Source organism: Phyllobates terribilis, unplaced genomic scaffold (genome assembly GCF_046119375.1).
Source record: "Phyllobates terribilis strain yellow unplaced genomic scaffold, ASM4611937v1 Scaffold_5__5_contigs__length_657084704, whole genome shotgun sequence".
Lineage (NCBI taxonomy): Eukaryota > Metazoa > Chordata > Amphibia > Anura > Dendrobatidae > Phyllobates > Phyllobates terribilis.
This window is the reverse complement of record NW_027362765.1, coordinates 554,547,439-554,574,834: the sequence shown is the minus strand read 5'-3', so window position 1 is coordinate 554,574,834 and position 27,396 is coordinate 554,547,439. Positions and strand designations below refer to the sequence as shown.

Genomic DNA, 27,396 nt, shown 5'->3' with positions numbered 1-27,396 from the left:
CGAGTGTTCCTATGATCGCTCTTTCCTGATAATCAGGTAGTGTAAACAGGCTACCCATCACCCGACAACAGCAACCCAGAAAAATGTTCATTTGTCGGGTGAAATGATCTTTGTTTGCCCAAATGGTCATCATTCTCGGCAGGAGAACGTCCTGTGTAAATAGAATATGTTCTGATAAACTCTTGCCCACTGTGCTTTTAAAAATGGCGATTAACTTTTTTATTAGATTGCTATTGCACGTTTTGTTGCATATACCTACAGAAATAAAACCCACAATGGTGTCAAATGAGGGGACATGGCCTAAGAGCACTGAAAATATAACGGTTTCCAGAGGTAGCAGTAATTCATTAACAAAAGGATGATTTACACATAGCAGAAAAATTAGACATTTATTAAAATTCTTGTACACATTACATTGGATAAAAATAATATGTAATATATATTCGATATAAAATGACTAGTAATACTGTTATACATCAGAGATAAAGACTGTGGGAAACTTTTTTTTTTTTCCTCATCCAGGCCATGACATGATAAACTACAGCTTTAATGCACAATGTCGGCTTTGGCAGTATAATAGCATACAATATAACCTGAGCGCTCCTGTCATTAGGGTAGTGATTGCTCAACCAGTGGCCGTACATGTTGGGAATTGGTTATGTTTTAAGACTTACACAAATATGGGTAGTCAGTAGTCACATCACTAACGCCTATCACTTAATGACTCTGGCTATCTGGGTGCGTGGTGGTGCTGCCCCCTCGTTAAGACAGAGTGGCTGCGACTTGTTCAATAAAGCTGGCAAGGTTAATGTCTCTCTCCGAAAGACCTCCGCATTCATGAGTGCTCAGTGTGATATGGACCTTGAAAACACAGAGAAAGCTACATTACAATAATTTCTTGATAATCATTTTAAGCAGCATTTTTTGTAATAATGGTACCACAACAAACCTGCCAAGAGAGGGCCGCCCATCAAAACTCTCAGCCCAGGCAAGAAGGGCATTAATCAGAAAGGCAGCACAGAGACCAAAGGTAACCCCCTAAAGGAGGTGCAGAGTTCTCAGACTGGAGTACCTGTCCATACGACCACAATAAGGCCATGGCCCCACTATCAGTATTCGGTCAGTATTTTTTCTCAGGAGAAAGAGCCAAAACCAGGAGTGGGTGATAAATGCAGAAGTAGTGCACTTGTTTCTATTATACCTTTTCTGGTTTTTACTCCCACGCCTGAGAAAAAATACTGACCAAATACTGATATAGTGTTTCCGTGGCCTAAGCCGTACACTCTATAGAGGTGGCCTTTATGGAAGAGTGGGCAGAAAAATATCCTTTACTTACACACAAAAATTGTAAGGCTCCTTTGGAGTTTGCCAAAATACACGTGGGAGACTCCCCAAATGTATGGAGGAAAGTGCTGTGGTCAGATGAGACCAAAATTGATGCTCCTGTGTGAACTTAGCCTTAGTCACACTCCCCGTACAGTGCTACAGAAGCTGCAAACTAAATTCTGATCATGGGATGCCAGATGTTTGTTGTCTACCAACTTCATAGAGGATAGGTCATCAAAATCCACAGTTCTGGACGGAGCCTTTTAATACATTTTCTCTTATTAAAATTCCCTTACCTTGTTGTAGACGTTAAACCATTCAGGATGGTGATCTAATTTTTCAGCTTGTAATGCAACTCTGGTCATGAATCCAAAAGCCTGAACATAGATGAAGAATGAGAATAGAAGATTATTTAAACCATGTGTGTATATTTTTTTTCATGGTCAGCATGTTTAATCCCTTAGTAACCGGACTAATTCTTGAAATCTGACCAGTGTCACTTTATGTAGTAATAACGCTGTAATGCTTCAACATATCCCATTGATTTTGAGACTGTTTTTTGTGACACGTGATACTTTATAATCATGGTAAATTTAGGTAGATATATTTTTTTATAAATAAATGCAAAATATATCAGAAATTTGACAAATGTTTTAAAAATTGCAATTTTCAAACTTTGAATGACTATCCCTTTGACCCCATAACACCCAATGATGGGGATGACCCTTCATGGCAGGATGCTAGTTCACGCACCATGATGGATTATCCCAGTCATGACTTTGAACTGTCACTGCGTAGTGACAGTTCAGTGCCAACAGCTGTCACAGACAGCTGAGCGGCAGGGGAAGAGGTGAAGGGACCCATGCCAGTGGTCCCTGCACCCAGATCGCTGTGGTCAGTCAGTCAGTCAGTCAATCTGACTGACCGATCACAGAACGATTGTGCAGGAGACGCTGAAATATCAGCGTCTCCTGCCCGATCACAGCAGGAGCTCAGCGCTGCCAGTGGCTGGGCTCTGGCACTAAACAGCCAGGAGCAGTGTCAGCGCCGCCCTTGGCTGTTAACCTCCTGAATGATCGCAGCGTTCAGGAGGCAGACAGAGGGACAGGAGCTCCCTCTGCCTTCAAATCGGCGCCCCTGCGACATCATCGCGGGGGCCCGACTGTTTCCATGGTGACCTCGGGTTGTCATGACCACCCCCAGGTCACCAAGCTAAGGAAAGCTTCTGAGACCATGCTCACAACATTAGACGTCCCCATTACTAACTGCGTTGTAAAGTGGTCGGCGCTTTTTCAATAAATACACGGCCAGAATAAGGTATTTTAATGAAATAAAAAACACATGGTCTTTAAAAAAAACTTTGTTGTACGCCTCCATGAAGCCATTGATCTTCTGACAAAAAAGTAAAAAACAAACAACCATATCCCTCAACTGTCTGCCGTCAATGACGCAGTCCAAGGTCACAGCCGATTGTCCCTCGACGATCTGTGTCACTTCTACAGCAGTGACATCAGCCATCACTGATGTCACCGCTGTAGAAACCAGCAATGTATACTGACAGGGGTGTAAAATGACTCCTGTCAGTATACATTGCTGCAGGAGGTCACTGGGGTTCATCAACTGAAGATCAGCTGATGAGCCCGGTGAGCTAACCACCGTGGGAGCATTCTTGAGAATGCTCCCACAGGGAAGTCACGTGAGCATCAGCTGACCGGTAGAGTGACAAATCAGCTGATCGCTGACGTCACTGCAGGTCCTGGCAGCTCAGTACGCTGCGGGGAGCGAGGCCGCTCCCCACAGTGTACCTCCAGCCGCCAGGAGGAGAGGATCGCCGCCGGGGACCAGGAGGACACCGGACAGGTGAGTATAAAAGATTTTTGTTAAAATTTTTTTTAATATATATATATATATATATATATATATATATATATATATATATATATATATATATATATATATATATATATATATATATATATATATATATATATATATATATATATATATATATATATATATATATATATATATATATATATATATATTTTTTTTTTTTAATTTTACACTGCGGGCTGGGCAGAGCAGACTACTGCTCCTTCCAGCCACACTTCTCTCGCTGTTATCAGTAGTAGCCTCCTCTCTCGACCTGGGTACCACACGCAGCTCGTTTCCGCCGCAAATTCGCGGCCATTGACTTTAAATGTAACACAGCAAATCTACAGGTTACCTGCGGTTTTTCTGCGTTTCAATTCAAGTCAATGGGTGCGAATTCGCGGCGGAAACGCCAGAACAATTGTAGTACTGCGATTTTTAACGCAATGCGAATCCGGAGCGGAAATTTCTGCATCATGTGCACAGCACATCCAGAATTGCATTGCTATGCATGCCAGACCTGTTAACAAGCGTTTTTGTAGCTTTTCCGCGGTGGGAAAAACGCAGCGAAAATGCGTCAAAAATGCTACGTGTGCAACATAGCCTGAATCACATCATTCGGAGATTTAGATGGAAACCCCAAAGTAAGTGCTCAGCGTAGACGCTGGATAAATGGGATCCCAAATGTTATGTAAAATGTTCCCAATAAAACCTTCACATAAAAATCCCCCACTCAGGTCTGTCATGTGTTAAAGGAAATATAGGGGGCTTCCATGTTACTGGTAGTACAAAGGCTCTGGAAAAGTGAAATGACTCCTCACCCCCACAAAAGAAATTCAGCAAATTCTGCACTCCCAAATTAAAATCCCCCCTCCCTTCTGAGCCCCACAGTGTGTCTAAACCACATTTAGCGTCCACATGTTTGGCAGGGGTATTATTTCCAAAATGGTGGCACTTGAGGAGGTGGGAGGGGGGGGGGGGGTCTCACCATATGGCTAAGCAGCACTGTATAACCACATGTGAAATATTGCCACGTTCAACAGAAATTGTGTGACATTTTAGTGCCATTTTTTTTTCCCAACTTTCCCATGTGAAAATGTAAAATCTGGGGCTAAAACAAAAATATTTGTGTTAAAATTGTAATTATTTTTCTTATTATTTCTTCACTGCCCTAGGGTATAAAATTCTGTAATACATCTGTGGTGTCAGTATGATCACTGCACCCCTAGATGAATTCACTGAGAGGTGTAGTTTGTAAAATGGGGTCACTTATGGGAGATTCTGCTGTTCTGGCACCTCAGGGGCTCTACCAATGTGACATGGCACCCTCAAACCATTCCAGCTAAATTTGAACTCCAATATGGCGCTTCATCCCTTCTGAGCTTTGCACTGTGTCTCAAAAGTAGTTTTCGACCACACATTGCGTATTGGCGTACTCAGGAGAAATTGCACAACAAATTTGGGGGTCCATTTTCTCCGGATACCCTTGAGAAAAAAAAGGGTCTAAAGTAAAATTTGTGAAAAAAGGTTAAATGTTCATTGTTTCCTTCCTCATTGCTTCAGTTCCTGTGAAGCATCTGAAGGGTTAATAAACTTTTTGCATGTGGTTTTGAGCACCTTGAGGGGTGCAGTTTTTAGAATGGTGTCACTTTTGGGTATTTTCGGTCATATAGACCCCTCAAAGTCACTTCAAATGTGATGTGGTCCCTAAAAAAAAAGGTTTTGAAAATGTTGCTGGAAATATGAGAAATTGCTGGGCAACTTTTAACCCTTAACTTCTTAACAACAAAAAAAATGGTTTCAAAAATTGTGCTGATGTAAAGTAGACATGTAGAAAATGTTATTTATCAACTATTTTGTGTGACATATCTCTCTGATTTAAGGGCATCAAAATTCAAATGTTGAAAATTGTGAAATTTTTTCAAAAATAAACGCAAGCCATATCGAAAAACTTTTATCATTATCATGAAGTACAATATGTCACGAAAAAACGATCTCAGAATCAGCGGGATCCGTTGAAGCGTTCCAGAGTAATTACCTCATAAAGTGACAGTGGTCAAATTTAAAAAATGAGGCCTGGTCATTAACCTACAAAGTGGCTCGGTCCTAAAGGGGTTAATCCCCATAGCCATACCACACAAAAACATTAATAAATACCATTTCCCTCATATCTGCTTTACATCAGCACCATTTGTAAAGTGTTGCTTTATTTTTTTAGCATTTTAGAAGGTTTAAAAATGTAGCAGTAATTTTTCATTTTTTAAGGGAAATTTACAAAACTTATTTTTAGAGGGACCTGTTCAGTTTTGAAGTGACTTTGGGGGGTCCTATATATTGGAAACCACCCACAAGTGATACCATTTTAAAAACTGCACCCCTCAACATATTTAAAATTGCTTTCAGGTAGTTCATTAACCCTTCTGGTTCTTTTCAGGAAGTAATGGAAAGTGGCATGACAAGAATGAAAAAGTTTATTTTTACCACCTAAGTTTTGATAACTTCTGTACAGGTGGCTATAGCCGGCAGACTCTAAGACCGTTATTTGGCCGTTACCTGCAATGGCAAACATTAGGACCACAGGATCAAGATCTCAGGGTGCTGATGAGATTAAAGAGAGGAAGCCCCCCCACACTCTGTTAACTATTTAGATTCTGGAGTCACTATTGACAGCAGGATCTAAGGGGTTAAACGTCCATGGTCGGTACCAACACTGATCGTGGCTGATGCAGCAAGTATAATGTACAGCTGACAGCTACAGGATCGTCACCTGACAGGGGAAGCTAGTCTCTTATATCGCAGGTCCTTAAAAAGACGTCTATTGGTCACTAAGGGGATAATGTCTCAGAATCTTGATGACAAAGGCACCAACCCTAGTCATTTTTTATTTTTTTGTAATATGTGTTTTAAAACTTGGGATGCCAAATTGCACAGGTTCAAAATTTCAAAAATATCATGTCCTTATTGCTTTGATTCAAGCTTACCCTATTGAAGTCCTTGAAATGGAATTCTTTGCATATAGCATCTCTGCCATCCAATTCATTCCACCCAACTGCCCTCAGGTTGGGCAGGAGCTGTTCTCGTTCTTCTCCACTGAGTCTGTGAGCCTTTCCTGCCTTTCAATAAACAGAGTAAAAGATTTATTACTAGAACATGTTAAAAAAAACAGATACATTGGATTATCATTAACTTGCATAGGTTTAAATTTAAATTTACATTTAGTTTTTCTTGGTAGACGGGAGTAGAGTGTGATCTGGTTTTAGAGGTGGGACATTTCATTTAGGCATTAAAAGATAATTCCCATCTTTGACTGCATTGCGAATGGGAATTCAGTTTGACTGTTCCACTCTAGGAACCGACAAACGTAATTCATGTCCAAAATAGATCTGTTCTGTAACAATGTAAAAAGAAGCAGAGGAGCCCCATTTATTATTATGGGGAACATCTGGTTTCCCTTATGTGTCTGTTTGTAAATCACAAAAAACAACTTCTGTGTGAAGCACTTTCTTCCATTGGCACATAGCAAAACGTAGCTGCCATAATAATCAATTTGCCCTCCAGCCTGCGGTTAGGTGATAACGTGATTGATAGCTGGCGGTCCTTTCTGTTTGACTGCTCTACTTAAATGGAGGGATGGCTGTGCATGCACTGTACTCGGCAAATTGTAGACCAGACCTGGACAAACTGCGGCCCAAAGGCCACAGCCTCTGATAGGCACAGCCAAAGGGCCGGAAAGGGACTAGTCCACGATTTTAATTTTTGTCAGAATCGTCATTTCAGTTGTAGCTCTGCCTCCTGTGGACGCTGTCTTCTCACTGATGGATGCAGGGCTGCTGAAATCCTTGTTTGCAAAAGTTGCTCAAACTTCTACAGGAGGGTTCAGGAGGAAAGCTGGGACTGCCATTACCATCTGCTGCATGTAGTGGGCAAGTACTCAGCAACTAAGTGGAGCACTATAGTGTATTAAGTTTAAAGAATCAATCCCATCAAAGTTTTTATCCTCTTCGTACACAGTGCTTATAATATGATGACTTCAATGTATTTACAATTGCTCATTTTGCCCTTTTACCCAGATAATTCTTCGCTTTTCTCTGCCCTATGTAGCCACAGGACGTCTCTTCTTCCTGCATTGAACATTCTCCTCCTCAGCTTCTGACCCAGCTGCTCTGATCCTCCCTCTGCCATAAGTTTTTGCAGTGACTCATGACTTGTGCAGAGAAAATTGACCTCCTGTTTCTACATCGAGCTTAGAAGGATTCAGCTAGTCACTTTTTAATCACGTGATTTCATACACCTAATGAAAAATAAGAATTATCTGGGTAAAAGGGCAAAATAAGCAATTGTAAGTACACAGTGCTATATAATGATGACTGCAATATGTTAAGAGGATACAAATTTTACTGCGAGTGTTTCTTTAAATAACACATAAGAGGCGGGATTGTGCACAGCGCGCGCGGGGGGGGGGGTGCTTGGTCTGGTTAGGTAACGACTTCTGTGCTGTCTCCTTTCACACTTAACCCCCTGAGGGCTTATTCATAAGTCAGTATTTTACCAATTATGCCAAAACCAGGAGTGGAGCTTACAGAAGAAAACTATAATTGAAAGACTGACAGCTGTTTGGTGTCTTGGAGACACTCCTGGTTTGGGCAAACAAATACTGATCAAAAATAATGATGTGTGAATAAAATCCCAATGTGGGATGAAAGCTCCAACTGCAGGTTATGTTCAGGGAGAGCTGCTAATTAGTAGCAGCAGCATCTCCCTGGATCTTCTCCTGTCTGTGCAGGCTGGTAGGAGTACTTAGCCCAAGTAGCCCAATGAATACTGGATCAAATAGTGAAGTGATCCCATCTCCACTACATGCAGCCTTCAGATGCAATATTGTATGTGCCCCCACCTCCATCCTTCAGTGGTGATGTGTGCTCCCCAAACTGTTCTTCGACTGCCCCATCATATACTCTGCTGCCTCCTCATCTTTGTATGAGGATTAACCCTTACCTCCCCCTTTGCACTGAGCTTGTGTGTTATTGTGCTGTGTTGCATGTCCTGTGCAAGACAGGTAAGGGTTAAGTCCCTCACAGTCCTCCCTTCTGTGATCTGTGGCTTATTTCATCCACTCTATAGCAGTAGAGATTTCTCACCCCTTGCCCCACATGTGATGTGGTTCTAAGCATTTTTCCCAATGCTCCCAATTTATTTATTGCATGATCACCTGCTAATACTAGTTAAGATAAAGCTTATTGTATTATCAGGCTTCATTCATATGTATTTTCAACTGTATTTTCGGTTCTAGTGCTGTCCGTGAAAAAAAATGGATTTCATGTACAGTGGGGAAAATAAGTATTTGATACACTGCCAATATTTTCCACCTTACAAAGAATGGAGAGGTCTTTAATTTTTATTGTAGTAACACTTCAACTGTGAGACAGAATCTAAGAAAAAACAAAATCCAGAAAAATCACATTATGATTTTTACATATTTCATTAAATAAAATGCTAATTAAGTATTTGATACAATAGAAATACAGCACTTATTATTTGGTACAGAAACCTTTGTTTGCAATTACAGAGGCAATATGTTTCCTGCAGTTCTTGACCAAGTTTGCACACACTGCAGCAGGGATTTTGGCCCACTCCTCCACACAGATCTTCTCCAGCTCTTTCAGGTTTCAGGGCTGTCGCTGGGGAACATTGAGTTTCAGCTCCCTCCAAAGATTTCCTATTGGGTTCAGAACTGGAGACTGGCTAGGACACTCCAGGACCTTGAAATGCTTCTTACAGAGCCACGCCTTAGTTGCCCTGGCTGTGTGTTTCGGGTCATTGTCATACTGGAAAACGCAGCCATTACCGCTGCAGTTGTCCTGACCCCTATGCAGAAATGCACCCCCAAAGTATGATGTTTCCTCCACCATGGTTCACGGTTAGGTCAGTGTTCTTGGGGTTGTACTCATCCTTCTGCCTCCAAACACAGTTGAGTTGATAACAAAAAGTTTTATTTTGGTCTCATCTGACCACATGACCTTGTCCCATGCCTCCTCTGGATCATCAAGATGGTCACTGGCGAACTTAAAATGGGCCTGGTCATGTGCTGGCGTGAGCAGGGGGACCTTGCGTGCCCTGCAGGATTTTAATCTATGACGGCAGTGTGTTACTAATGGTAATGTTTGAGACTATGGTCACAGCTCTCTTCAGGTCATTGATCAAGTCCTCCAGCATAGTTCTAGGCTGATTCCTGACCTTTCTCAGAATCATCCTTACCCCACAAGGCAAGATCTTGCATGGAGCCCCAGACTGAAGAAGATTGACAGTCATCTTGTGTTACTTCCATTTTCTAATAATTGCGCTAACAGTTGTTGCCTTCTCAACAAGCTGCTTGTCTAAGTATACCAGTGACAAAATTGTAGACCCGCACAAGGCTGGGATGGGCTACAAAACAATAGACAGCTCTTTGATCTTGGCCATGGTGGAGGTTGGAGTGTGATTGATTGAGTGTGTGGACAGGTGTCTTTTATACAGGTAACGAGTTCAAACAGGAGCAATTATTACAGGTAGTGAGTGCAGAGTAGGAGGGCTTCTTAAACAAAAACTAACAGGTCTGCGAGAGCCAGAATTGTTGCTGGTTGGTGGGTGATCAAATACTTATTTCATGCAATAAATTGCTATTTAATTATTTAAAAATCATTCAATGTGATTTGCTAGATTTTTTTTTACATTTTGTCTCTCACAGTTGAAGTGTACCTACGATAAAAATTACAGACCTCTCTATCCTTTGTACGTGGGAAAATGTCCAAAATCGGCAGTGTATCAAATACTTATTCCCCACTGTAAATCATCTATATAGTATCCAATCTTTATGAATATATTTCCATTATTAACACTATTTGTTCCATACGAATGACAGATGAAAAATCGGCTGTTTTTCTGGATGAAAACCGCTGCTTTCCCCACCCTGAAACAAAGAGTCATCAGTGACACCTGTTTCAGGGGCTAGGCTAGTCCCTGCCACCGCATTGTCTCCTTACAATTTGCACTTAATGTGCGCTCTCTTGCCAGCTCGTCATTTTTCTCTAGAGACAGCAAGGGAGTGAAAGGTTGCCTTTAAAGGAATATAATGCAGGGAGCTCATATTGAGCATGCGTAAGAATTTACAACCAGCGCATGCTCCATAGGACTAGGACTAGCCCAGCCCCTGAAACTGTCGTCACTTTGTATCAGGGTGGGGACAGTAGCTGCATCATTTGAGTATCCAAGCGTGCATTGGAATCTCAAAGAAAAGGTCATTGGATGTAAAAAAAACAAAAAAAAAAACAGACGAAGTCAGAATATAGAGGGAACGTTAGAGAATTTTTAAATTGACATATATTAGAGAAGAGATTTGATTATTAAAATAGATATACATTTAGTATGAAATTCACCTTTGGTTTTGGACTACCCCTTTAAGTTCAGCCGATTGGTTCGGTTCTCCACAGCAGTGCCAGTTTCTCATGTGTCCCCATGGGAAAATTGATTACCCGTCCCTGCTCTAGACAATGTTCCTTAATTTGAAGAAAAAAATTCCCTGCCTTTAAATTTCTTTGAGGGGAACTGCTTGTTGCCCTAGACATTTACAATACTATTGAAGTAAGTGGCCAGTTGAAGGGAGATAGGGAAAGTTGTGTGCATTTGCCCAAGAATGCACCTAGTGGAGTAGTCAGCTGTGCATTGAGAGATGGACATGTGTAAAGAAAAATGGGGAACTATGTAAAATAAATGAGATTACTAGAATAGGTGCAGAAAGGTTGAGAGTGCAAATAAGTTAAAGAAGCACTCCCATCAAAGTTTTTACCCTCTTAATATATTGCAGTCATCATCATATTATATAGCACTGTGTACTTACAGTTGATAATTTTGCCTTTCTACCTAGTTTTCTCTGCTCTATGTAGAAACAGGAAGAGTTAAGAGAAGTCTTTTTAAGGCTGTGTGCCCACTATGTGTTTTTTAAGCGTTTCCGCAGCGGCAATTCCGCTGCAAAAAAAGCTTAAAAAAACGCTTGGTAGAAGGCCTGCTATGTTCCCCAATGATAATCCGCATGTGCTGCGGAAATTTCCGTTGCGGATTATCATTGCGGAAAAATCCGCAGCACTACCAATTATTTTGTGTAATTGCGGCGTTTTCGCCGCCATTGACTTGCATTGAATCGCTTAACCCCTTTACAGCCTGTGGCGTATTAATACGCACCAGGCTGTCACCCCCTGTTCAGTGCGGGCTCCGGCGCTGAGCTTACACTGAACCGGGCACATGTCAGCTGATTCTTACATTCTACCCACGGCTGTTAACATGTTAAATGCCGCCGTCAATCTCTGACAGCGGCATTTAACATCGCCGCGCCGGAAGCGCGTCACTTACCCTGCCCATCGGTGACCCCGTCACGTGATCGCGGGTTACTGATGGGTGGGCATGACAACCCTGGGTCTGCAGCAGACCCCAGTGGTTGTCATGTGCTGATCACTAGGAGCGCCACCTAGTGGTCGGCGCTCATAGCCTAGGAGCATTTCTGCTACATAGAGGTGATCTGCTCATCACCTCTATGTAGCAGAGGCGATCAGACAAGTGCTGCTTCTAGTCTCCTATGTAGACTATAGAAGCATGCAAAAGTGAAAAAAAAAGTTTTTTTTAAAAAAAAATAAAAATAAAAAGTTTAAATCACCCCCCTTTCGCCCCATTCAAAATAAAATAAAAAAATAACCCCACATACACATATTTGGTATCGCTGCGTTCAGAATCGCCTGATCAATATAAAAAAAGAATTAATCCGATCGGTAAACGGCGTAACGAGAAAAAAAATTCTAAACGCCAGAATTACGTTTTTTGGTCACCGCAACATTACAATATAATGCAATAATGGGCTATCAAAACATCGGATCTACCCCAAAATGGTATCAATAAAGGAAAATCCCAAGGTTGCGAATGGATTAATATCCCCATCACTACATGTGCACATGCGGATATTAAGCGATTCAATGTACGGATGGTACCCGGGTCTGGAGAAGAGGAGACTCTCCTCCAGACCCAGGTACCATAGTACCTGTTAAAAAAAAAAGAATTAAAATAAATATACATTATACTTACCTTCTGATGGTCTAAAAGGACCTGCCTTAATTTAGTCATGTGACGGGTCAAGCGACCGCTGACGTTGGAGGTCGCGTGACCTGTCACATGAGTAAATGACGTCATGGCAGGTCCTTTTACACAACCGCGAGACACCGGGGAGATCGGACGCATCGGATAAGGAGAACGGGGGCCATCGGAAGGTAAGTATAATGTTTTTATTTTTTAACATTTTTATTCTTTTTTTTAACTAACTTGGTCACACTATATAAAATTCATGCGGTTTGCATGGATTTATATAGTGTGACCAAGTTGTCAAGCACTTTCCAAGTGATGCTAAAATCGCTTGGAAAGCGCTTGACAACCCGCATGCGAAACTGCATGATCAAAACGCTTCAATCATGCTTGTCCCTGGCAGGAAAAGCGCATGTAAAATCCGCATGCGTTTTTCTCTGCCAGGGAGATGCAGAAACGCTCAGGAAAAATCCGGAGCATTTCTGCATCGTGGGCACTTAGCCTCATCCTCATGAATCATTCCTCTCTTCAACTCCTGAACCAGCTGCTCCCACCTGCCCCTGCCAGGGACTTTTGCAGTGATGGCTGGTGCAGGAAAAATTTAAGGCTTCAGCTAGTCTTGTTTTTCCATCACATGATGTCATAATGGAAAAGAGAAGCATTAACTGGATAGAAGGGCAAAATGAGTAATTTTACCTTGGAGAGCTGTTGCACCAAGTGGACTGACATGAATCATGGCTCCAACAGGAGAGATGTCAATTGAAACAAAGGAGAGGATTATCAAACTTTTAAAAGAAGGTAAATCATCACGCAATGTTGCAAAAGATGTTGGTTGTTCACAGACAGCTGTGTCTAAAATCTGGACCAAATACAAACAACATGGGAAGGTTGTTAAAGGCAAACATACTGGTAGACCAAGGAAGACATCAAAGCATCAAGACCAGAAACTTAAAGCAATATGTCTCCAAAACAGGAAATGCACAACAAAACAAATGAGGAACGATTGGGAGGAAACTGGAGTCAATGTCTGTGACTGAACTGTAAGAAACCGCCTAAAGGAAATGGGATTCACATACAGAAAAGCTAAACATAAGCCATCATTAAGACCTAAACAGAAAAAAACAAGGTTACAATGGGCTAAGGAAAAGCAATCATGGACTGTGGATGACTGGATGAAAGTCATATTCAGTGATGAATCGCTAATCTGCATTGGGCAAGGTGATGATGCTGGAACTTTTGTTTGGTGCCGTTCCAATGAGATTTATAAAGATGACTGCATTAAGAGAACATTCAAATTTCCACAGTCAATGATGATATGGGGCTGCATGTCAGGTAAAGGCACTGGGGAGGTGGCTGTCATTACATCTTCAATAAATGCCCAAGTTTACATTGATATTTTGGACAGTTTTCTTATCCCATCAATTGAAAGGATGTTTGGGGATGATGACATCATTTTTCAAGATAATAATGCATCCTGCCATAGAGCAAAAACTGTGAAAACATTCCTTGAAGGAGACACATAAGGTCAATGTCATGGCCTGCAAGTAGTCCAGATCTCAATCCAATTGAAAATCTTCAGTGGAAGTTGAAGAAAATGGTCCATGACAAGGCTCCAACCTGCAAAGCTGATCTGGCAACAGCAATCAGAAAGTTGGAGCCAGATTGATGAAGAGTACTGTTTGTCACTCATTAAGTCCATGCCTCAGAGACTGCAAGTTGTTATTAAAGCCAGAGGTGGTGCAACAAAATACTAGTGATGTATTGCAGTGTTCTTTTGTGTGTTTGTTTTTCATGATTCCATAATTTTTTCCTCAGAATTGAGTGATTCCATAATTTTTTCCCTCTGCTTGGTCTGAAAAAAATTACCCTTACTGAGTACCACATTTTTTTATCATGATTTCTTTTAGTGTTTCTTAAAGCCCTAAAGTAGCCATTTGAAATGACTTTAGTTTTGTGCCATGTCTGTGATCTGCTTTTTTAACAACTCCGAGCTTGGTGATTCCATAATTTTTGCCAGGGGTTGTATAGTTACATGATTGGCCACGTTGTGGAGCACCAAGCAGCAGGACTTTTTTCGAACAGTCTTTTCGTACTGCGAGAGTCCCTTTAATGGTAACTTGTCACCTTGAAAAACGCTATTTATCTGAAGATATAGGGTAATCTGCACGTAAATAGGGTTTAAAGCCTGGCTAGACGGCTTAATGGAAAAGCATTGGCTACACGGAGAAAATTAGGTTTTATTCTCCCTGTCGCCACTCGCTTCCTGTTATAGGGTCGGTGCAAGGAGGGAGACATTACAGTCACCACTAACTACAAAATGAGCGTGCTGCAATAACGTCCAGCACCTTGATTGTGACACTTCCATGGAGCCCAACCTCAGGCTGAGCTTCATTGAATGACTAATATGGCAGCAGCACCTGGCAACTAGTGATGAGTGAATGTGGTCGGATAAGGTGTTATCCCAGCATTGCCTGTTTGTTAGGTAATCCCTGCAGGTGTTGCTTTTGTCTACCGCGGCAAAACATATTACCACAGGGGCTCGAGCATATTAGCAGAGCACTACAAGATACTCGGATAACATCCGAGCATGCTGAGATAACACCTCATCCGACCACACGCACTCAGCACTACTGGCAACCCATTAGCAACCTGCAACTGCGTCACAGGGGGCTGAAGTGAACAGGTGACTGCATGCACAGGCCATCGTGCTATCTAAATGCCGCTGTCAGTGATTGACAAGGGCACTTAAATACTCATAACAGCAGCAATCAAGGCGAGCTCTGAACACTGCTGTTTCTTCCAGACGCCGGCTATGTAACACAGCCTACATGTGCCCGGTATGGAGCAGACTCAGCTCCTGAACCCGCTCCATCCTGCGGACCCGCAGGAGGAAATAGATATGCTGCGGTCTGGAAAGACGCGCCGCATGTCAGCTGCGTCCAATCCACAGCGAACACTGATCATGTGCACATACCCTCACTCTCTGAATCCCTCCTCCCTCTTACAGACATAAGATCCGATTACACGATGCAGACTGCCACTTTATATAACACCACAACAGCTGCAGCTCTGAACTCGGTCGCCCCCCTCACACAAACAGGCAACCCTGGCACACCAGCCAGACTTAAAGAACAACGACGGGCTTCCAGGGTTGCTGAACGCAGACGGAAAAGGTCCCACTCCCACGAGCACGTCATCGCATTCAAACAATTCCTCACCATTTTCAAGTTCACACTCACACCAGCAAAACACACATACTTCTCATCTCTCATATCCTCCCTGTCTCACAATCCTAAACAGCTATTCAACACTTTCAACTCTCTCCTCCGTCCCACAGCGCATCCTCCTTCTTCTCTCATCTGAGCCGAAGACTTTGCCTCATTCTTCAAGCAGAAGATTGACATCAGACAAAGCTTTTGCCTAAAGTCCCCACAGCCCCTCCTATCTACCCAACCTTCCTCCTCCAAAATCAACTTCTCCAGCATTACAGAAGATCAAGTCTCCTCTTTACTCTCCAAATCACACCTCACCACCTGTGAACTCGACCCAATCCCGTCTCATGTCATTCCTCACCTTACCAGTGTCTTCATCCCAGCCCTAACCCACCTCTTCAACCTGTCCCTAACAACTGGCATCTTCCCCTCATGCTTCAAACATGCCTCGATCACATCCATCCTCAAAAAACTCTCCCTTGATCCATCCTCTCTATCTAGCTATCGCCCCATATCACTTCTCCCCTATGCCTCAAAACTACTGGAACAACAAGTCCACCTTGAACTGTCCTCCCACCTCTCCTCCTACTCCCTCTTCAACCGCTTACAATCAGGCTTCCGACAGCATCACTCCACTGAAACTGCCCTGACTAAAGTCACCAACGACTTACTAACCGCCAAATCCAAGCGACACTACTCTGTCCTCCTCCTCCTGGACCTGTCATCTGCCTTCGACACAGTGGACCATTCCCTCTTACTACAGACGCTCTCTTCTCTTGGCATCACAGACTTGGCCCAATCTTGGATCTCTTCATACCTAACAGACAGGACATTCAGCATCTCCCACTCACACACCACCTCCTCATCTCGTCCTTTATCTGTCGGTGTCCCCCAAGGTTCAGATCCAGGGCCCCTGCTCTTCTCCATCTACACCTTTGGCCTGGGACAGCTCATAGCAGCTCACGGCTTTCAGTATCACCTCTATGCTGATGACGCACAGATCTACCTCTCTGGAACTGACATCAACTCCTTATTAACCAGAATTCCACAATGTCAGTCTGCTATCTCATCCTTCTTCTCTGCTAGATTTCTAAAACTTAACATGGATAAAAGTGAATTCATCATCTTTCCCCCCACATCTGACCTTTCCATTAAAGTTAATGACTGCCCACTCGATTCTGATCTCTCCTAAAACCATATATCCAAGCCCTTTCCACTTCCTGCCGACTCCAACTCAAAAATATCTCCCAGATTTGCACATTCCTCAGCAAAGACTCTGCAAAAACAATAGTGCACGCCCTCATCATCTCCCGCCTCAACTACCGCAACCTCCTGCTCTGTGGCCTCTCTTAACACTCTCGCAACCCTCCAATCTATCCTAAACTCTGCTGCCCGACTAATCCATCTGTCCCCCCGCTACTCCCCCCCCCCCCTCTGTCAGTCCCTTCACTGGCTCCCCATTACCCGGAGACTCAAGTTCAAGACCTTAACCTTGACATACAAAGCCATCCACAACCGGTCTCCTCCATACATCTGAGGCCTAGTCTCTCCGTACTTACCTACACGCAACCTCCGATCCTCACAAGATCTCCTTCTGTACTCACCTGTTATCTCCTCTTCCTACAATCGCAAGATTTCGCCCATGCATCCCCCTTACCCCAACATATCAGGCTCTCGCCCACCGTGGAGACCTTCAAAAGGAACCTGAAGACCCACCTCTTCTGGCAAGCGTGCAACCTGCAGTAACCACCGCTCCCCCATACCCCTCCACGACCAGCCCTACCTTCACCTATTGTATCCTCACCCACCCCATGTAGATTGTGAGCCCTCATGGGCAGGGTCCTCTCTCCTCCTGGACCAGTCGCTGACTCGTTTTGTTTAAGATTATTGTAAGTGTATTTGCTATGTTTACCCCCTTTTTCACATGTAAAGCGCCATGGAATAAATGGTGCTATAATAATAAATACTTTATTGCAAAGCATGGGATTTGGAGCACGGATACAAAGATAGGTGTTCTGACCACTATTAAAATGCCCTAAGAGATTAATAGAACAAAGTTTTGGAGCAAAAACTAATGGGAGGTTAAAAGGATGGACATTCCCTCAAAAGAGGCAGCAGATGATCAGCTAAGCACCCTCCATATTTCTCATTCTCAGCTACTTTTTCTGCGGTTTTGGTGCCAGTGACACCACACACAATTCTTAAATACGGAAGTATGTTCTAGTTACAAATAATGAAACCCGTCATATAGAATATTACTGAATGGAAATCGCTCACATTTATACAGTATGTCATGTTAGCGTAAGCTTTGTCCACAATATTAAATTAAACAGGAAAAGGTTACACAAAAGTACATTGTTCATTTTGCTCCGAAGCTCAATGAAAGAGACAGACGTTTCGGTATCTTAGCAACCAGATGAGAAAATAGATGCAGCACAGTCATCACAATAATGGATGAATAAAATGATGGAGAACTAACATTAAAGGGAACCTGGCAGCAGGTTTGTACCATAAACCAAGCACATCTATGTTAGATCACTGTAATGCAGATTAAATCTATACCTTCTTTATTGTAATCCTTCCTTCCATACCAAATCAATACTTTATCCAATTGTTATGCACATGAGGCACACGTGCAGGGGGCTCGGCCGTGCACGTGCAGGGGGCTCGGCCGTGCACGTGCAGGGGGCTCGGCCGTGCACGTGCAGGGGGCTCGGCCGTGCACGTGCAGGGGGCTCGGCCGTGCACTTACAGCTCTCCATCCTCCTTTCATCTTTACCCGCCCACCACCATCTGAAGCTCCCAGACTGACAGGTCACTTTTGTGTGAGCGGCTTGCCTTCCCCATCTGAAAACCTGCATCGGCGGCGTCACTCCTGGCGCCAGTCATCTTCTCAGAGAGGGCGGCTCATGTGCAGATGCATAGTCCTGAACTCACTGAGTCATCAGCATGAACCCCTACCGGAAATGACAGCACCTGCGCGAGATTTCGGACAGGGGAGGCAAGTCACTCAGACAAGAGTGATATGTCAGTCAAAGATCTTCGGATGGCAGCAGGCGGGGAAACATGAAACAAGTGCAGGGACAAGCCCCTTACCATTGTGCTTCATGTGCATAACAACTGGTAAGTGATTACTTTGGAATGAAAGCAAGATGTGTCTGGTTTATTGTACAAAATCCTGATGACAGGTTCCCTTTAAAAGAAAGAACTGACTATATTATTACAGGAAACCATGACTTAAGACAACGTTAATCCATGATCATGAAACCCACATTTTATTTATGTTGTTTTCCAAGTAGAACATATTTATGTAAAATATGACACTAAGAAAAAAAAAAAAAAGCATGAGGAATGGGGCACAATAACGTGACCAAATTTTCCATCCTATCCAAAAACATAGCAGACTTCAAAGCAACTTTTAAAGAAAAACTTTTTTTTTTTTTTTTTTTAAATTTAATTATCCTCCAGGCATTGCAAGCTTAACCCTTTAAAGTGCATTTGTTTGCTTTTGTGCTTTCGTATTTTCTTTACACCTCTTGGAAGAAGGGCTATTTTATTTTTTATTTTTTTAATTCTTCCACAATTTACTGGAAAAATAAGAAAAAAAAAAAAATTTGGAAAAAAACAACGCAATGGCGTAATTTGATTTTTGTTTTTATTTGTTGGCATGAACATGATTATCCAGGTCTGCACGATTATGGTGGTGCCAACTTTTTATTTTTTTTATTTATGTAATGAAAAGAATAAAAATAAGATAAATATTTTTTTAAAAAAAAAATATATACATTTTGCTTGTCATCATTTTCAAAGACCCCTAGCGTTTTCATTTTTTTCATTGATGGAGCCATGTGAGGGCTTGTATTTTACATGGTCAGTTGATGTTTTTATTAAAAGCATTTTATGGTACACACAACATTTTGATTGCCTCTTATTTATTTATATTACTTCGTTATATACACTGTGTGCAGAATTATTAGGCAAGTTGAATTTTAGAGGATTATTTTTATTATTTATCAACAACTATGTTCTCAATCAACCCAAAAGACTCATAAATATCCAAGCTTAATATTTTTGGACGTTGGAGTGTTTTTTGTTTTTTTTTAGATTTGGCTATCTTAGGAGGATATCTGTTTGTGCAGGTAACTATTACTGTGCCGAATTATTAGGCAACTTAATAAAAAACAAATGTAATCCCATCTCACTTGTTTATTTTCACCAGTGCACAAAATTTAGAAATAAACATTTCTGACATGCAAAAACAAAAAAACCCCAAAATTTGTGCACAATATAGCCACCTTTCTTTATGATGACACTCAACAGCCTTCCATCCATAGATTCTGTCAGTTGCTTGATCTGTTTTCGAGCAACATTGCGTGCAGCAGCCACCACAGCCTCCCAGACACTGTTCCGAGAGGTGTACTGTTTTCCCTCCCTATAGATGTCACATTTTATTATGGACCACAGGTTCTCTATGGGGTTCAGATCAGGTGAACAAGGGGGCCATGTCATTATTTTTTCTTCTTTTAGACCTAATCTGGCCAGCCACGCTGTGGAGTAGTTGGATGCATGTGATGGAGCATTTTCCTGCATGAAAATCAAGTTTTTCTTGAACGATACCGACTTCTTCCTGTACCACTGCATGAAGAAGTTGTCTTCCAGATACTGGCAGTAGGTCTGGGAGTTGAGCTTCACTCCATCCTCAACCCAAAAAGGTCCTACAGTTCATCTTTGATGATACCAGCCCATACCAGTACCCCACCACCACCTTGCTGGCGTCTGAGTCGGAGTGGAGCTCTCTGCCCTTTACTGATCCAGCCTCTGGCCCATCCATCTGGCCCATCAAGAGTCACTCTCATTTCATCAGTCCATAAAACCTTTGAAAAATCAGGTTTTAAGATATTTCTTGTCCCATTCTTGACGTTTTATCTTATGTTTCTTGTTCATAGGTGGTCGTTTTTCAGCCTTCCTTACCTTGGCCATGTCCCTGAGTATCGCACACATTGTGCTTTATGATACTCCAATAACGTTGCAGCTCTAAAATATGGCAAAACTGGTGGCGAATGGCATCTTGGCAGCTTCACGCTTGATTTTCCTCAATTCATGGGCAGTTATTTTGCGCCTTTTTTGGCCAACACGCTTCTTGCGACCCTGTTGGCTATTTGCCATGAAACGCTTGATTGTTCGGTGATCACGCTTCAAAAGTTTGGAAATTTCAAGACTGCTGCATCCCTCTGCAAGACATCTCACAATTTTGGACTTTTCAGAGCCCGTCAAATCTCTCTTCTGACCCATTTTGCCAAAGGAAAGGAAGTTGCCTAATAATTAAGCACACCTTATATAGGGTGTTGATGTCATTAGTCAACACCCCTCCTCATTACAGAGATGCACATCACCAGATTTACTTAATTGGTAGTTGGCTCTCAAGCCTATGCAGCTTGGAGTAGGACAACATGTATAAAAAGTATCATGTGATCAAAATACTCATTTGACTAATAATTCCGCACGCGGTGTAGTGCCATTAATTCCACAGAGCTTTACGGACATTTTCATCATCACTGTCTCCATTGGGGCTCACAATCTAGATTCCCTATCAGTATGTCTATGAAGTTTGGGAGGAAACCGCAGCACCCGATGGAAACGCACGCAAACCCAGGGAGAAAATACAAACTCCTTGCAGATGTTGTCCTTGGTGGGATTTGTACCCAGGATTATTGCATTTTTTGTAGACTACACCCGCTACCGATGAGAACCGTAGTTGTTAAAGTGAAGCCATCATCAGAAAATAACCTAATGTTTAAAATTAGGTTTTTGCTACAAATATTTTTAAAATAATTTTGCCAATGTTTTTTTTCATAACACGCTCTTTATTGAAAAAAAAAAAAGTTATTCTTCAATTCTTACCCTGGCCACTGTGGCTTTCTTAACCCTTGTCCTTCCTATTTTTTTCTGGAAGCGTTTTCAGAAAGGCTCCATATCATCACAGGATTAGAATTACAGGTAACATTTCTACACACAGCTTATAACACAGGACACATCAATCACAATAGGCGCTATCACAGCCTACCCTGACCGCTTCACAATGATTTTTGCACATGCTCATTAGATACTTCAATTCTAAACATTTGGTCGGGGTCTCTACATTGTGGCTATGTACAGGTGCATCTCACTAAATTAGAATATAAATCAAAAAGTTCACTTATTTCAGTTATTCTGTACAAAAAGTTAAACTAATATAGAGTCATTACAAACAGAGGGATCTATTTCAAGTGTTTATTTCTGTTAATGTTGATGATTATGGATTACAGCCAATGAAAACAGAAAAGTCATTATCTCAGTAAATTAGAATACTTCATAACAACAGCTTGAAAAATGTTTTTAAAATCTGAAATGTTGGCCTACTGAAATGTATGTTCAGTAAATGCATTCAGTACACGGTCAGGGCTCCTTTTAAATCAATTACTGCATCAATGTAGCGTGGTATGCAGGCGATCAGCCTGTGGCACTGCTGAGGTGTTATGGAAGCCCAGGTTGCTTTGATAGCTGTTAGAACTCTCCTGTTAGGTTTTTTCTATTTTGCTGGTCACATGACCTTTTCGCCTATTTAATCCTGCTCCGCCCTTCTGGCCATGCTGGACTTCATTGTAATTTCTACTCTTAAGCTAGCCAGGTGCTTAGTAACCTTTCTCAGTCAGTTTAGCTAGGTCTTTTGACCTTTATGTTCTATGTTGTGTGTTTGTCTTTTTACTGCTACAATTTCTGCTAGGAGGTGTCCATCTTTCTCCCAGTCCCTAGTTCTTGTAGGGATCCCTCCCTCACATCTATAGGTCTTCGTTCTGACTAGCTGAGGACTTTAGCGGGTCTGATCGCAGGATCAGGTTCCCCGTTACATCGTAGGGATCTAGCTTAGTTCTATTGTAGTGACAGATCTCCTGTCTTTCCTTAGTGTTTGTAGCCTATCATAACAGTAAGTCCAGCCCAAAAATATCTCTAAGGAAAGACCTCCAGTTTCCATCATGGTGTCGGTTCAGGATTTGGCTCAACGCCTGCAGGGACTCTCTCTGGAGGTGGCCGAGCTCCAACAACACGTGAGTAGCTGTTCTGGGGCACATTTTGTGGAGCCAAAAGGTACGATTGCCTGATTTATTTTTTGGTGAACAACAGGATTTTTTTCCTTTAAAAATGCTTGTTTATTGTATTTTCATTTGAGACCCAGATCCTCTGGTGATGAATCACAGCGCACAGGGTTCATAATGTAACATTTTCGCAAAGAACCTCAGGGATGGACCTTTTCTCTCCAACCTAGTGATCCATGCTTTAGATCAGTGGATAGTTTTTTTTCTGCTTTGGGTTTGTTGTATGATGATCCTGATCGTGTCTCATCAGCTGAGACGGAATTGAGACTTTTGAGACATGGATCAGGTAATGTGGAAAATTATTGTACTCACTTCCGTCGGTGGTCTGCTCAGGTGGGGTAGAACGATTCAGCTCTGAAAAGTTTGTTTCTTGCTGGGCTAGGTGAAAGGGTTAAGGATCTGCTTATTGCTTATCCTACACCTGGAAACTTGCAGGAGGCAATGCAATTAGCTATACGGGTGGACAGGAGACTGCGTGCAAGGGTTAATGAGAGTAAATCCTTTGCCATGCCAGCTCCTAGTCTTGAGAGGGTCTGTACTGACATTGGAGAGCCGATGGAGATTGGGGCGATGTCACCCCGCTCTCAGGAAAAAGACCGCAGGTTTTCTGAAGGTTTGTGCTTTTATTGCGGAAAATCTGACCATTTCATTAAGAACTGTGTGCCTCGTATGAATAAAGAAAAAAAAAAAAAAAAAAAAGGGTCAGTTACGCCCGTATAGCCTGTTTAAACACTAAGGGGGTATTTCTTTCTGCTACTACTGCAGCTCAGGAAGAATTAATTGAATTTTGGGTATTTGTCGATTGTGGTTCTACTCTGAATGTGAATGATGGGGGATTCTTGGAAAAACTTACATTAAAACCCAAACCTTTGTCATTCCCTATTGCCGTGGTTTCTGTCGATGGCTCTCCCTTGAAATGTGTTACTCACAAGGTTTATGAATTTCCCCTCACTATTAATGGTATTCACCAAGAAAATTTGAATTTGTTAGTATTAAATAATTTGCTTTCTCCAGTAATTTTGGGGTTACCCTGGTTAAACTTGCACAATCCTGTACTGGATTGGTCTACTAATGAAATTAAGTCCTGGAGCCCTAAGTGTTATGACAAGTGTTGTAACGGGCGCATTGCTGCTGTGGATAAAGGGGAATTACCTGTACCTATTCAGGATTTTTGGAAAGTTTTTTCTGAGGAGGAGTCGCAAATTTTGCCTCCCCATAGAGACTATGATTGTACCATTGAATTTGTCCCTGGAGCGACTCTTCCTCAAAGTCGCTTATTTAATCTTACTATTCCTGAGAGAAAGGCTTTGGAGGAATACATACAGACGAGCTTGGCCGCCAGTCATATCAGACCCTCTAAGTCACCTGTGGCTGTTGGATTTTTTTTTGTTAAAAAAAAGGACGGCGGTTTACGTCCTTGTCTGGACTTTCGCGAGATTAATAAAATTACTGTACGTAATCCCTACCCACTGCCATTGATTCCTGATTTGTTTAACCAGTTAGTGGGGGCCAAGTGGTTCTCTAAAATTGATCTCCGGGGGGCATACAATTTGTTGCACATGAAGGAGGGTGATGAATGGAAGACTGCTTTTAACACTCCTGTGGGTCATTTTGAGAATCTGGTTATGCCTTTTGGTCTTACCAATGCACCAGCATTTTTTCAGAGTCTTATTAATGACATCCTTAGACCTTTGATCGGCAAAAATGTGGTTGTGTATTTGGATGACATTCTCATTTATTCGCCTGATCTGGAGTCTCATTGGCGGAGCGTACGTGAGGTATTACAGTTATTAATTGACAATTCGCTTTTTGCTAAGCTGGAGAAATGTGAGTTCGCTGTACAGAGAATTAGTTTTTTGGGCTACATTATCTCCAGCGAGGGCTTTGAGATGGACCCGGTGAAAGTTCAAGCTGTGCAGGAATGGCCTAGGCCTATTGGTTTGAAATCGATACAGAGGTTTTTGGGTTTCGCCAATTATTACAGAAAATTCATTAATTTTTCTATTATTGTTAAACCACTGACCGATCTCACCAGGAAAGGTGCTAATACGGTTCAGTGGACTACTGAGGCCATTGAAGCGTTTGTGTTTCTAAAGGAGAGGTTCAGCTCTGCCCCCATCCTTATGCAGCCTGATGTGACTAAGCCGTTTTTGGTTGAGGTTGATGCTTCTTCTGTGGGGGTCGGTGCGGTGTTGTCTCAGGAAAACAAGGATGGAGTACATCCCTGTGCCTTTTTTTCAAAAAAATTTTCTGAGACTGAACTTAATTACGATATTGGTAATCGGGAATTGCTGGCTATTAAACTCGCATTTGAACACTGGCGTCATCTCTTGGAAGGTGCTGAATTTCCCATTCAGGTTTTCACTGATCATAAAAATCTGATCTATCTTGATGCTGCCAAGCGCTTGAATGCCCGTCAGGCTAGGTGGGCACTTTTTTTCTCGTGGTTTAATTTTTCCGTTACTTACATCCCGGGTACCAAGAATGTTAAAGCTGATGCATTGTCTCGCAGCTTTTCTCCCATGGTCGGTGCTGAGGAGGAGGAGGAGTGCATTTTACAAGGTGTTGTGATTGCTGCATTGGACTCCGTTTTGGAAGATGAGATTCTTAAAGCACAGGAGAATGCCCCATCTAACACTCCCCATGGGAGGTTGTTTGTGCCTAGGACCTTTAGGAGAGATTTGTTTGTTGAGTGTCATGAGTCTCGGTTGGTAGGTCATCCAGGAATTTCTGAGACCAAGAGACTTGTGGGTCGCAGTTTTTGGTGGCCTGGATGGCAGAAGGAAGTCATTAAGTGGGTGCGTCAATGTACTGTGTGTGCTAGATCTAAGTCTTCTCATACTCCTGCTGCGGGGTTGCTTTGCCCTCTGGAGGTTCCTAGGGCACCTTGGACACATCTGGCTATGGACTTTATTACTGACCTTCCCTCCTCTGAGGGTTTCACGGTCATCTGGGTGGTCATGGACCGTTTTAGCAAGATGTGTCACTTGGTTCCCTTCATCAAACTGCCCTGCGCTAAGACACTCGCTAAGGCCTTTGTCAAGGAAATTGTCAGACTACATGGTGTTCCTACTGACATTGTTTCTGATAGGGGACCTCAGTTCGTGGCTCGTTTTTGGCGTGCCTTTTGTGACAGGTTGGGAGTTCATTTGTCGTTTTCATCTGGATATCATCCTGAGTCTAATGGCCAGACAGAAAGGAAGAATCAGGATGTTGAGCAGTTCTTGCGTTGTTTTGTGGCAGACAATCAAGAGGGGTGGTCTGAGTTTCTGCCGCTTGCTGAATTTGCTCTTAACAACCATACATCCTCTTCTGCTGGGTGTTCGCCTTTTTTTTGTTGTTCTGGGAGACATCAGTCTTTTGGGTCATTCTCCAAATTGGTATCGGCTGTGCCTGAGGAGGAGAGTTTTTCCGGTGATTTGGAGAGAGTTTGGACGGATGTGCGTGGTAATCTTCAGGAGGCTAACAAAAAATCTAAGAGGTACTTTGACAGGAAACGTCAAGAGGTTTTGTTTACGGTTGGTGACATGGTTTGGTTGTCCTCTAAGAATCTGCGGTTGAGGATTCCTTCTAAAAAATTGGGTCCCAAGTTTGTAGGGCCCTTTAAGGTGCTTCAGGTAGTTAACCAATCTGCTGTTAGGTTGGAGGTTCCTACCTCCTGGAAGATTAATCCGGTGTTTCATGTTTCTCTATTGAAAAAAGCTGATGTATCAGATAGAGACGCCACTGCCACTGTTCCTCCGGTGGTGGAGGACGGGGAATATGAAATTTCCCGCATCCTTAATTCTAGACGGTATAGGGGGAGTTTGCAGTATCTTGTCGCTTGGAAGGGTTTCGGTCCCGAGGATAACTCATGGGTGAGGGCGGATTATGTTTCTGCTTCCAGACTTGTCAGAGCGTTTCACAAGAGGTTTCCTGATAAGCCTGGTCCTAGGGGATCCGGAGGATCCTCTTAGAAGAGGGGGTACTGTTAGAACTCTCCTGTTTGGTTTTTTCTATTTTGCTGGTCACATGACCTTTTTGCCTATTTAATCCTGCTCCGCCCTTCTGGCCATACTGGACTTCATTGTAATTTCTACTCTTAAGCTAGCCAGGTGCTTTGTAACCTTTCTCAGTCAGTTTAGCTAGGTCTTTTGACCTTTATGTTTTATGTTGTGTGTTTGTCTTTTTACTGCTATAATTTCTGCTAGGAGGTGTCCATCTTTCTCCCAGTCCCTAGTTCTTGTAGGGATCCCTCCCTCACATCTATAGGTCTTCGTTCAGACTAGCTGAGGACTTTAGCGGGTCTGATCGCAGGATCAGGTTCCCCGTTACATCGTAGGGATCTAGCTTAGTTCTATTGTAGGGATAGATCTCCTGTCTTTCCTTAGTGCTTGTAGCCTATCATAACAATAGCAGCCTTCAGCTCATCTGCATTGTTGGGTCTGGTGTCTCTCATCTTCCTCTTGACAATACCCGATAGATTCTCTATGGGGTTAAGGTCAAGCGAGTTTGCTGGCCAATCAAGCACAGTGATACTGTTGTTTTTAAACCAGGTATTGGTACTTTTGGCACTGTGGACAGGTGCCAAGTCCTGCTGGAGAATGAAATTTCCATCTCCAAAAAGCTTGTCGGCAGAGGGAAGCATGAAGTGCTCTAAAATTTCCTGGTAGACGGATGTGCCGACTTTGGTATTGATAAAACACAGTGGACCTACACCAGCAGATGACATGGCTCCCCAAACCATCACTGATTGTATAAATTTCACACAAGAC

At 42.5% G+C, this 27,396-nt stretch overlaps 1 protein-coding gene and 1 long non-coding RNA gene across 2 annotated transcripts in view; one reads left to right on the top strand and one right to left on the bottom strand.

Moving 5' to 3' along the window:
- Positions 1 to 362: 362 nt before the first annotated feature.
- PCBD1 (pterin-4 alpha-carbinolamine dehydratase 1) overlaps positions 363 to 27,396 on the bottom strand; it is a 33,258-nt gene continuing 6,224 nt past the window's right edge. The window contains exons 2-4 of the mRNA XM_073681442.1: positions 6,180 to 6,311; positions 1,623 to 1,703; positions 363 to 861 (exon numbers count right to left, since the gene is read on the bottom strand). Of these exons, the coding sequence (XP_073537543.1) occupies positions 763 to 861; positions 1,623 to 1,703; positions 6,180 to 6,311 (312 nt within the window). The 3' untranslated portion in view covers positions 363 to 762. The remainder of the gene's footprint in view (positions 862 to 1,622; positions 1,704 to 6,179; positions 6,312 to 27,396) is intronic.
- LOC141271331 (uncharacterized) overlaps positions 18,343 to 27,396 on the top strand; it is a 39,862-nt gene continuing 30,808 nt past the window's right edge. The window contains exon 1 of the long non-coding RNA XR_012321897.1: positions 18,343 to 18,632. This is a non-coding gene — a long non-coding RNA (uncharacterized lncRNA). The remainder of the gene's footprint in view (positions 18,633 to 27,396) is intronic.